General features: G+C 31.8%; 2 protein-coding genes across 2 annotated transcripts in view; one reads left to right on the top strand and one right to left on the bottom strand.

The window, feature by feature from the left end:
• LOC108721995 (poly(A)-specific ribonuclease PARN-like domain-containing protein 1) overlaps window positions 1-937 on the top strand; it is a 9,157-nt gene extending 8,220 nt beyond the window's left edge. Inside the window, exon 12 of the mRNA XM_018446867.1 lies at window positions 737-937. Within this exon, the coding sequence (XP_018302369.1) occupies window positions 737-797 (61 nt within the window). The 3' untranslated portion in view covers window positions 798-937. The remainder of the gene's footprint in view (window positions 1-736) is intronic.
• A 2,630-nt stretch (window positions 938-3,567) lies between these two features.
• The window catches only part of LOC108721988 (uncharacterized), a 41,108-nt gene continuing 32,736 nt past the window's right edge, over window positions 3,568-11,939 (bottom strand). The window contains exon 3 of the mRNA XM_018446850.1: window positions 3,568-3,836. Within this exon, the coding sequence (XP_018302352.1) occupies window positions 3,568-3,836 (269 nt within the window). The remainder of the gene's footprint in view (window positions 3,837-11,939) is intronic.

The following is an 11,939-nucleotide window of genomic DNA, read 5'->3' as shown; positions in this document are numbered from 1 at the left end:
ACAGTCAGCTTGGTCGCGCTGGTATCCGATGGCAGGTGGACTCCTCGAGAGATGATGGTCCCTCCTCTCACACTACATAGACGAGGTAAAGGTCGTCCGCATGGGCTCGGACCCTGGACTATGGAATTGGGTTAATTAAATTGCTAAAATCGAAACGTCTCAAAATTGATTGATACTCGCGTTGCAATCGTGATTCGCTCAATCAGATTTTGAAATAAGAAAAAAAATAAGATTGTCTATATGGTGTAACTGGGGAATGTTTTTTTTTTTTTTGAAGATTTAAAAGTTGAAAGTTTTAATGTTTGAATATCTTTTTCTTTGCAACGAACAACGATCACCTGTTGCGAGGTTTAACGTTATAGAAAAATTCACTGTTATCACATCGTATTTTAAAGATGTAATAATCTTTTAGTCTCTTAATTTTTTGTAATGAAAATTCGATTTGTGTGAACACTGTCTTTTCTATAATGTTTATATAATACTAATGTTTGTATAATACTATATTTTTAACTGATCCTTGAGTTACAAATATGCGTGTGAAGGAGAGTCAGACCTTACATAATAGATTAACTTCTAACATGATTAATTAGATAATTAACATTTTTGGTCGATTATTAGATTTAATTATCTCTTACTGTTTTGTAATCTTATTATTATTTAATAATTATTACGCTATTTTATAATTTAACGACTTAACACGTTGAAAAAATCGTATTGAGATATCAATCTCGTGCAGTTCCACGTACGCAAATGCAATCCTGGCGGACGATCAACGTGTACAAATACAGAAAATATAACGTCGACGTGGGCGGATGACATTTCTCAAACTTATAAAAATGGTACTGGATCACGACACACGTAAACACATTTGGCAGCAGTGTAAACGCACGCCGGCGCTTGTCTGTGAAATTGAAATCCATTGGCGAGTCTTCAACATACCGGAACATCTATCATGTAAACATATGATCTCACATCATCGCAATTATTGTATCATGTACGATGTATAAATTTTATTTTATCGTCATTATAATATTGTAATATATTTCTACACCTCCCTTACAGAAATTTAATACTGGAAGGTAATGATTAATTATTCTGAGTGATAAAAAGATTGAACAACAGTGCTTTTAATACTCAAAATAAGTAATTTCCAGTATTAAATTGGATTTCTCTGTAAGGATTCTTCATGCATCATTACCTCCGACGTCGCCTTTCATTAGATGCCTCGTGTTTCTTTTAATATACCGGAACATCTATCATGTGAACATATGATCGCACATCATTGCAATTATTATCAGTGGCGTACCTAGCCTTGAGGAGCGGAGGGAGCAAAGGCGGAAGGGGCGCCGATTATTATGGAAAATATTCAATAAATAGGGATCAAATTCATACATTCTATTTATTTTTATTCTATCAAATCTAATAACACTATTCTGTTCACTTTTTTCTATTTACTCTATTTATATATTCGATTATCGCTGAATAAAAAATGAATGAATGCGCAGAAGAGAAAATTTTATTCTAATTAACTGGCATTGACGTCATGTGGCGTAAAAACTTGTTATTCTTCATACAACATATATGTAACAGTTATGATTTTGTTTTTTTAATTTCTTTTTTCAGAAACTCATTTACAAAATATTTTAAAATCATTGACTTCAAATTTGAGGTAAAAATTGTTGAATATTTAAATATGAGATTCCGAATTTTACCGACTTTTGGGAGAAAGTTTGTCGGGTCAAAAAAAATCGATTTTTCTTTTATTGCATTTTCGGAAAGTTGATAGTCTTGAAAATATATTACCAAAGTCGTTTACGGAAATAATGTAAAATAACTGAGTTATTCATTGTTTACTATTATAAATCGTAATATTGTAAATGTGTAGTTGAAACTTTAAACATTTCTCTCAAAACAGCATTTTTCAACCGTGTTGACATAATATCTCGGGAACTGAGCGTCCGATAGACTTGAATTTTTTGCATGTCCATTTAGCATATGTTCTTTTATTACTGAAAATACGGAATTTAATTTACGATTATTCCATTCTGTTATATAAAAAAACGAAACAAATTTATAGGTGAAAATCAATTTTTTAAAACATTACCGTTTCAACAATTTTCGATTTTTTCCTTATGTTCTAGTAATAATGTAACTCTTACAATATAATAATTTCTTAGGTTTTTGGTTTCAGGCTACTAGAACTAATGGAATGATGTCAACGCGTCAAAAAGAAATTTTTTCATACATCTTGGGTACTACCGCGTATCTTTTTTTTGTATGATACATATGGACAGGAAAAAATATTTTTAAATATCTATTTGGTACAAATAAAAAGTTTTATATTAATATATTAATTCATTTCTTTTAAAAAAATTCCTGAATAATCATGTAATTTTTAGCCTTACAAACCAGAATACCCCTTTAAATAATTTTTTTCGGTTTCTGCACTGTTAGAAATTTCTGTTATAAACTCACAACAAAAATATTGGAAGTTTTTGTTCAAAATCACCCATATAAAAATATAACGAATCATTAATATGAAGCATACGAAGTTTTGCACTTGTGGGGGCGGCTGTCTTGTATGCGAGTGGGGCGGAGGAGGCAGCCGCCCCCCCATGGCCCCCTGTAGTTACATCACTGATTATTGTATTATGTACAATATAAATTTTATCATCATTATAATATTATATAATAATATATTTCTACATCTCCCTTACAGAAATTTAATACTGGAAGGTAATGATTAATTATTCTGAGTAATAAAAAGACTGAACAACAGTGCTTTTAATACTCAAAATAAGTAATTTCCAGTATTAAATTGGATTTCTATCTAATGTAAGGACTCCTCATGCATCATTAACTCCGATGTCGCCTTTCATGAGACGTTTCTTTTAACAAAAGATTGAATATATTATTAAAAAGGAGTGAATGATTGCTTTGATATCGAGTTATCATCAACTTGAATTGGTGATTATTAATTTTTAACACCTTAATTGAAAGATACGATATGAATATTCACATAATAAAATAATAATATAAAATAGGATTACGAGCCTAAGATAATAATTTTAATATAAATAGTTAAATCGTACAAACAAAAACAATTGTATATACAAACGTTTCGTACCCGATCGGGTCATTTTCAGTGTTAACAAAAATCGATTATAAATTTACTTACATTAAAATATAAAATAACATGTAAATTAAGTTAAGGTCTGAAGTATTATAAATTCACATAATAATCGCACATAAAATGATTTGTCTTAATGTGTAACGCATAGAACGACGACGAATCATCAATTCGAAGTGGGACAAAGCCACGAGTATTAATGGAATTTCCCCGAAAATTGGCTGCTGCTCGGCAATGTTCGAGTCTACCAAAAGCAACGTGAGTCCGTCCTCTCTTCGAATACCGTTCCTCCACTTCCCCCGTCCCTCTTCATCGTCACATGCATATTACGCGTATCCTTTGTCTTCGTCTTTGGCTCTTCTCTTCCTCTCTTTCTCTCCCTCTTTTTCCTCTATCTTTTCCTGTCTCTCTCGAATGACGAGCTCGTTACCGCTCGCTCACCGCCCGTAAAATCGTATCTCGTGACTTCGGCCAGAAATATGCTCTGCGAACCCACCTATCCGTTCGCCTTCACCTATCGGTCCGGTGCCGTTCCCAGGACGACGGAGGAATATCGCCCAGCGACCGTACAGACGATTGAAAATACTCCGTTGCGGGCTTCTCTTATTGGCGGATTTTGAAATCTTCACCTCATCGCCGATGCAGCATCGCACCGCCTGGCATAGCTTAGCACCTGTCTTATCGTCGCCGACGGCAGTGGAAATAGCTGTTGTGCATAGACCGGAGAGCAATCACGGTCCGAGTAGTACGAATAAGTGTGAGTGCGCCGACATGCGCCTGCCACTCACAGTGACAATTAATAAAAGGGTGAAAACGCTTGGCTTTTCGAATTATATTCTTCCATTATATTTCGAAGTCACTTAGACGACACTATAATTCGCTTATAATAAACGATACTATAATTAACGTCACTATAATTCACGTCAGAGGTGTTTCAGAAATTTTACTTTATTATTAAATAAGTATGCTATGTATTTTGATGTATATTTTTATCTACATATATGTATATTTTGATTCCTCAGATATCTTTCGTATTACACGGATACAAAATTATGACAGAATTCTGAGAAGATTCTGTCAAGAGTTATAAATCATTTAAATGAGCTGTTTAGACATAGAAAGTAAAAATATGTTTATTTTTTTATTTCTTTAGAGATGTCTTGTTCAATATATTAGATGCGTTCATCAGTTCCTTTTCTTAATAAGTTTATATAAATTTACTGCCGTTCGTACATAGGATTAATGCATATTTATCTTTTTTATATCATTTAATGCTTTAATAAAAATGCATATATTTGGAATTAAACAATTAAGATATTAATTATAAATTTATACATATATATTTAGTTATGTATATATTAATTAATATATTGTTAATCGATAAACTTTCTATGTAAGTATCTCTAAAACACGAGGAAAAAACAAAGAAAGTTTCTAAAAAGATTTATCAAATCGATGCTTGTAATTCCTTTTATACTTTTATATTGTACGAAAGCCAGCCATTTATATTCGCCGCTGTGTCCACGTATTTTCGAAAGAGATATTATATAATCCGCGAAGATCTATATCGATGTCTCTGCTAGATTACTGTCTAGATTAATCCCGCTGTGTTTAGAAAACTAAGTGGACAGAGGGGTGAAAATTCGAATTCTCAACAATGTGCTGTTGATGATGAAAAATTGGGTGAAAAGAAGCAGAGACAATCTTGCGCTAGCCAGGCACACTGGGATCCTTGTGGACAGTCCCAACATTTTCTTCCGAAGTTCCTCTCTACGACTATTTTGGTTCATAAGCTGAATCGCGGAAATAGCCTAGCCTAGCCCCTGGCCTAGAGCGTAGGCTTGATCGGCTGTAATAGCGGCTTTCTCAAGGATCCTTCGGGACGTCATGTTCTCGTCTCACAAATTGGAGATAGCGGGAGATTAATTTCTCGCGTCTGAACGGCATTTGTATGACGTGTTTCTTAGCTAGCAACAATATTACGCGGATGCTGGTCCGTTGTAGACGTGATATATTTATCGCATAGCCGACCGACAATTGACGGACTCCCGAGGATCGCGTTGTTCGCAGAAATAACCCCGTGTCTGCTGCGTCTACCTTCGTAAAATTATTAATACTTCACACATTCATTTGATTCCATTCTTCCTTGTCGGATAGAAAGCACTCTTCCTAGTGTTTGAAAATATTGGAACGAAATATTTCACGTACATGCATGCCGCATGCATGTGTCTATAGCGAGATAAAAAATATAAAGCTATAGCTTTGAACTATGAAGCATCCTCAATTTATTCCTCCAGAAGAGTACTAGCGAAAATAAAAGCCAAAGGAAAAATTAACAATGTATTGGAATTGTTATAGAAATAAATATGATTTTTCAATAAAACCGTTTTTAATTTATTTTCCATTACATATATAACCTTCTATATGTAAAAAAAAAGTATAAAGCATCCCCAAAAATTGAAGTTTTAGTAATGTTATTATTCTCTTTTTTCTAAACTAAAAATTGTTTTTTGACTGGATAGATCGCACTTTAACAAAATTTTAATCGAAACTTTAATTCTTTGAGATATTTAATTTTGAAAATTGAGTGACAAATTGAGTGACAAATTGATAAGTTCAAAGAGATTTTATGTGAAATTTTCTCTAAATAAAAATCAATCCGACATTTATCAAAGATATTTAAATTTTAAAATTGAGCGATAAATTAATAAATTCAAAAGAATTTTATATAAAATTTTCTCTAAATAAAAATTGATTCGACATTTATGAAGTTAAAGAGATGCTAGCTGTATTAACTATACAAAGAAGTCAAAGTTGACTCTCAGCGCATATTTTTATCCCCAGCGTGTGCTTAAGCGACAGCAGCCCTTGCCCTCATGTTGCATCTCGTAATATTCTTCTTATCATTGCGTAATAATCTTTCGCATGCTCTTAAAGGAATGAGCCTACTTTGCCCTTTCCCACGGCTTGAAATATCTTTGGCAAACCAATGAAGCACGGCACATACATAGATTTTCCAAAGGTATATTTATTATTATACAATTAATATCTGATGAGATTAGCCGTATCAAGAAATGCAGTCTTGAAAAAATGCATCTTTCTTCACTCAAGAATTAATTATTTCTTTTATTAAATAATTAATTTCCATTTATTAATTAATTTTGTAATTGTAAATTTTGATTTCTTCACATACGGAGATAGAATAAAAACGTATACCGAGACAGAATAAAAAGACAAAATTAAGTTAGAAGACATGTGTATTCTAAACTGAAATTCCTAACAAATGCGGATAAAATTAGAAACGCTAGAAAAATCATAGAATTTATGAATTTGTATACAATCTCGAGATAATATCCGGTCTATATCCCTAGACACCACTTTTATCCGAGTGATTTGTCTGTGACAGAAATCCGTGACATCGCGACAATAACATAGAGCCTACCTCATCAACTCCGATTAACTTAATCGACTGATTGTTACACTGGAACTGATCAATCGCATTTGCTGTTTAGCAAAATTGACCAATCACAGTTAAGACACTGAAGTTTAGTTTCACAACTCACAGTTAACTTTTAACCGAGGTTCGACTTATCGAATTCTAGAATTGGAAGAGATGAGAGATAAGTTGAATCTCGGTTAAGAATTAACCATAAGTTCTGGAACTGATTGTGAGCTTTAATCGACAATTAAGTTAATCAGAATTGGTCCACATCAGTCCACACAGCCTTGTGCTACTATAACTCGCTACTATCAGGAATCTTGGGAGTCCGATAACTCGCATAGTCGCGCAAACTCGCGTGAGCCCAACGCCAAGTCCAGCCCCGAACGTATCCTTGCGACTATTTTCGCGTTACGCGTTTCGACATGATAGATGAGACTTTTCTGCGTTTCATCGACGTCGCGTCGGGTCGCGCGGTACCTGCCAAAGATTCCCCGGCTCGGCAATAGAGAACGACGAATAATTTAGGATCGCGGACGATACCTGTCGTGCATGTTTGCCGCAGTCGTCGAGATTTTTTTTTCATGGAAAACCATACATGTAAAATATGTTTTGAATTAAAGTGATTGGGCTTTGTCACAATGAGATTAATTATTCCGGGGAGCTTGCAGATTATATTAACTTGAATCAAAAAGATTAGAAAAGATATCTTTTTTAAGCCAATATTCATAGTCGGTTCTTATTTTAAGACCGTTTTAAGTAATGTCTTAAAGACGCTAATGCGGCCCTCTGATTGGTTCGTGACACCTCAAAGCTGAACTTAAGATGATCTTGAATATAAGAATTAAGAAGTGTGACTATGAATACCGGCCTATGAGATTGGCTTATGACATCTTAAGACTGTACTTAAAACAACCTCAAATATAAGAATTAACTATGAATACCAGCCTTAGAAAAATTAATTGAAAATTAGAAAATTAAAAATATAAAATCAAAAAATTAAAAATTAAGAATTTAAGTATTTCTATATTTCTATCTCTTTTAGATATATTTACATTTTATTTAATTTACAAAAAGTTATATCATAAATTTATCTGAAAATAATATTAACTTTCGTGGAATATTTTTAAATTTTAATGAAACTTTCTCTAATAGCACAAAGTATTAATGCAATATTGGGAAACAAATGTACAGCCAATATTAAGAATTGCACACCCATATTAGTCTAATATTGTAAAGTAGTAGTCATATTTAACCAAAATTGGTTCAACAATATTAGACCAATATTAGGGATTCAATTTTTACCTAATATTGGTTATACATCGTATTTCCAATATTTCGCAAATATTGGAAAAACAATGTAAAAACAATATTAGCGAAATATTGGGAAAACAATGTACAGCCAATATTGGGAAAAAATTGAATCACTAATATTGGCCCAATATTGTTAAACCAATATTAGACCAATATTGCGGAGCCAATTTTTACCCAATAATGGCTATAAATTGATTTTCTAATATTGGGTCAATATTAGGGGCCACAATATTTGGTCAATATTGACTATACATTGATTTTCTAATATTGGGCCAATATTGGGGACTAATTTTTTGCCAATATTGACTGTACATTGGCATTTATTGTATTATCAGTATTGACATTACGTTGCGAAATATTGGTCAATGTAACCCCAACGTAAAGCCAATATTGGGTAGGTAATGATTGGCATGCAATATGGGCTATATATTGGTATTTATTGTATAGTGAATATTGGCATTACGTTTGGAAATATTAATCAATTTATGCCCAATATCAAGCCATTATTGAGTAATGATTGACATGCAATATTGGCTATACATTGACGTTTATTATATAACCAATATTGGCATACATTGGGAAATATTGGACAATGTATCCTCAATATAACCAATTTTTTATAGTTTAGCCAATCTTAGCCAATGTATAGCCAATGTACTGTGCTACTAGTGTTTTTATAGACATGTTAACGAAAATTTAGGGACGTTGCAATAGTTAAGACGTTGTTAAGATTTTGTTATTAATTTCGAGAAGCTGCAATATTTTTGTTAAACTTTTTTTAATTAATTTCGATTATATGATCTGGAATTTATATTTAATTTCAGCATTATTAATAATTGTAGAATGTTCTCTCCTGACAATTCAGAGAGGCATAAGTTTATTTGCTTACGATGTAACGTTATGCGTCACGTAACAACCATAACGTTCATGAAACCGTGACGTTGCCTCCCCCGAGATGAACAGAGATCGATCTTAAAGTGCGGCAGAATTCCTAAGGATGTCAGCATGCACATCTCAGCCTTCGTTCATCCGCTATTTTTATTCTTCTTAAACGACTTTTAATACGTTTAAATTTAAAGACAATAAAATCACCTGACAACTTTAACGTTAAGGAAAAGTAAATTAATAGTTCATCTCCTTTGTCTTTTTAAATTCAATTTTACGCTTATAAAACAGAATCCTCAAAATATTATAAACAGATACTAGAAAAAATGTCTTTTTAAATGTTTTTAAGCTTTCCGCTGTTTATTGCTTTTTTTTTAGGAAATGTTAAAAGAGAACTACAGCTGTTCAATGTGCTTATGGTTTCATTCTGAACCCTTTCTGAACCTACGTTTTTCTAGTAGATTCATTTTTGTTGTTTGTGCTGTTTTTAATATAATAATGTAAAGAATCTTTAATGAAACTTATTCGATACGCTTTTTTATATAGTCGATAAACAATAAAGCTAAATGTTTAAGTATTTAGTTGAATCCTCGATATCAGGATAAGATTGTTACAACGGTTTGCGTGCGTTTTTTTGCAAGATAAATATATCATATATACATTTTTATATTAATGATTATATAAATGATCGATTTTTTCTAACGGGCGGTCCTGCTACCTCATTAGTGATTCTCATCAGTCGGACAATTGTGAAGTTGTTCAAGAAATGTTAGTCAAGTATTAAAAAATCTATTTATTATCTCTCTTATTATAATTCGCTAACAAAAAGTATAATAATTTACGCGAATAGCAATTTTTAATAAGCATAAATGTGTAACAGATTGATCCATTTTATGCATTTTAGGGTCGAAATTCCATAAATTTAAAAAAAAATGTGACGGTGTGTAACGAATTATTTTTATGAGGTAACGTTGCCAACCCTGTATATGGTATATAAATATATATATATATATAAATATACATATATATTCGTCTTGCTTCAGTTATTCTCAAGATTTTGACGTGGTTAGTTGTGAGCAAATAATTTGAAATTCAACCTTCATAATCATGATCATTACGTCTAAGCTGTAAGCATTGCATGTAAGTTATTATATCATCAAAATTTCAGTTTTTTAATCTAACGTTAGGCGCACTTCTGATTTTATAAATTTCTATTTTCAGATATAGTCTGCCTTTGACACAATGTTCCGTTTCTTCCCTCTTACTTTTCATGACAGCTATCATTTTATTATAACTTATATTGCCTGTAATCTGTTCTCATCGTCAAATTAAAACAAATTTTAACTATTGTCGATTGCTGATTAAATTATCTAATTACTACTTAACTTAGATATTAAGATATGACAAACAATTGTACAGTTTAATCTTAATATTCCTTTTTTCATACGTATTAATCATTTATACAAGATGTTGCTTTTAACCTTGATGGCGGTTTCTTATTTACATGTGCCTATTCCTACTCATTGTCAGTTTGAATTTACGTTTACGTATTAATAACTGATTTTTAACGTCCCATGTTTCCAATTTTACATTTTACTTAACATTTTATTTATGTAACAATAAAAATTAGAAAAAAATAAAGAATCGGTCATATGTAGAATAAAATTACATATCGACATTACTATGACGGTAAAATATATCAATTTACCAGTAAAGTGCATTAAAAGATGATGGCCAAATTCAACAAAATTTTTATATAATGCTATTATTGTGAAAGTGTAAAATAGGATATCCACTAAAAACAGTACACGCAACCTTGATAATTCTATATCTAAAATGCTGTTAACATCGGCTGTTTTCGACATTGTTGTAACAATGTATTCACTTATGTCATTACACAAAGTATTTTAAGCCATTTAATGGGAAAAGTAATCACATTGACAATGATCATACGTGATACAATTACTTTGATAAAAAATTTATGTTTTATTAAAAATTATATTTTCTTAGGTGGATAAACTTGAAAATATACATGTCCAAAAATATTTAGAACGTGAGAAAAACGAAAAGAATTCACGGAACGTTACAATAGAGTTAACCGAGAAATACATCTGCAGAGTTTGAGAGTTGAATCTGAAAAAAGGAGAATACCCCATCAATCTCAAATTCCGAAATATTTGAATCGACAGTTGAAAATAATACATAATGGCACAAAAAGATATGTATAAATCGTGCGGTAAGATTTATGTGGTTTGTTATTAATATTTTTAATGTTTTCAAACTTTGTATTATTTCAACAGTTATCCGTTTTGTGTTGTAATTTTCATATTTGTTTTAAAACATAATCTTAATTAATGTTAAAGATAAGCAGCTGACCTCCTCGAAAGCTTTGATGGAAGAACATAATAAAGAGGTACATACTGTTGTTAGGCCCTACAAATGTGAAACGTGCGGTAAAGCGTTTAAAAAAAAATCGTATTTGCGTGTTCATGAGAGAATCCATACAGGTGAGAAACCTCATCAATGCGAGTTTTGTAAAAAAGCATTTACGTGAGTATTTAAGTGAACAAAAATTAGAAGAATTATTTGATAATTCGATGTCTATGATCAAATTAAATGATGACAAATGACAAATATTACTTTCATTCTTTTGTAGTCAAAAAGGGAGTCTAAACGCACACATAAAGTTGATGCATGTCAATAAATATTTCAAGTGTATCGTGTGTGAGGAAGTTCTCAAAACTAAGCAGAATTTACGTGATCATATAGACGCGAATCATCCCCATGAAAGACTATATATATGTAACCAATGTCCATCTACATTTAACAATCGTACTAACTTCTATCAGCACATAAAAACACATACAGAGAAACTACATATTTGCGTGGTATGTGCTTTAAAATTACCGTTAATATTTTTTCTAATTACTTCTCACTTGATTGTATTTATGTGTATATTTCTGTAATTATAAATGTGCTGTATTTTAGGTTTGCGGCAAAGTCTTTAGTACCAAATATCTCAAAAACCAACACAGTTCTGTACATACCGATGAAAAGCGATTTAAATGTTTGATGTGTGGCAAGGCCTATAAGCGAAAAGAGAAACTTGATATACACATGCGAACTAAGGTTATTCATATAACGTTTAATTCATTAGCAGATTCACATTTG

Source organism: Mycetomoellerius zeteki, unplaced genomic scaffold, assembly GCF_001594055.1.
Source record: "Mycetomoellerius zeteki isolate Tzet28-1 unplaced genomic scaffold, Tzet1.0 scaffold19, whole genome shotgun sequence".
Classification (NCBI taxonomy): domain Eukaryota; kingdom Metazoa; phylum Arthropoda; class Insecta; order Hymenoptera; family Formicidae; genus Mycetomoellerius; species Mycetomoellerius zeteki.
The sequence above is the reverse complement of the archived record's forward strand: the minus strand, read 5'-3'. Positions and strand labels throughout refer to the sequence as shown.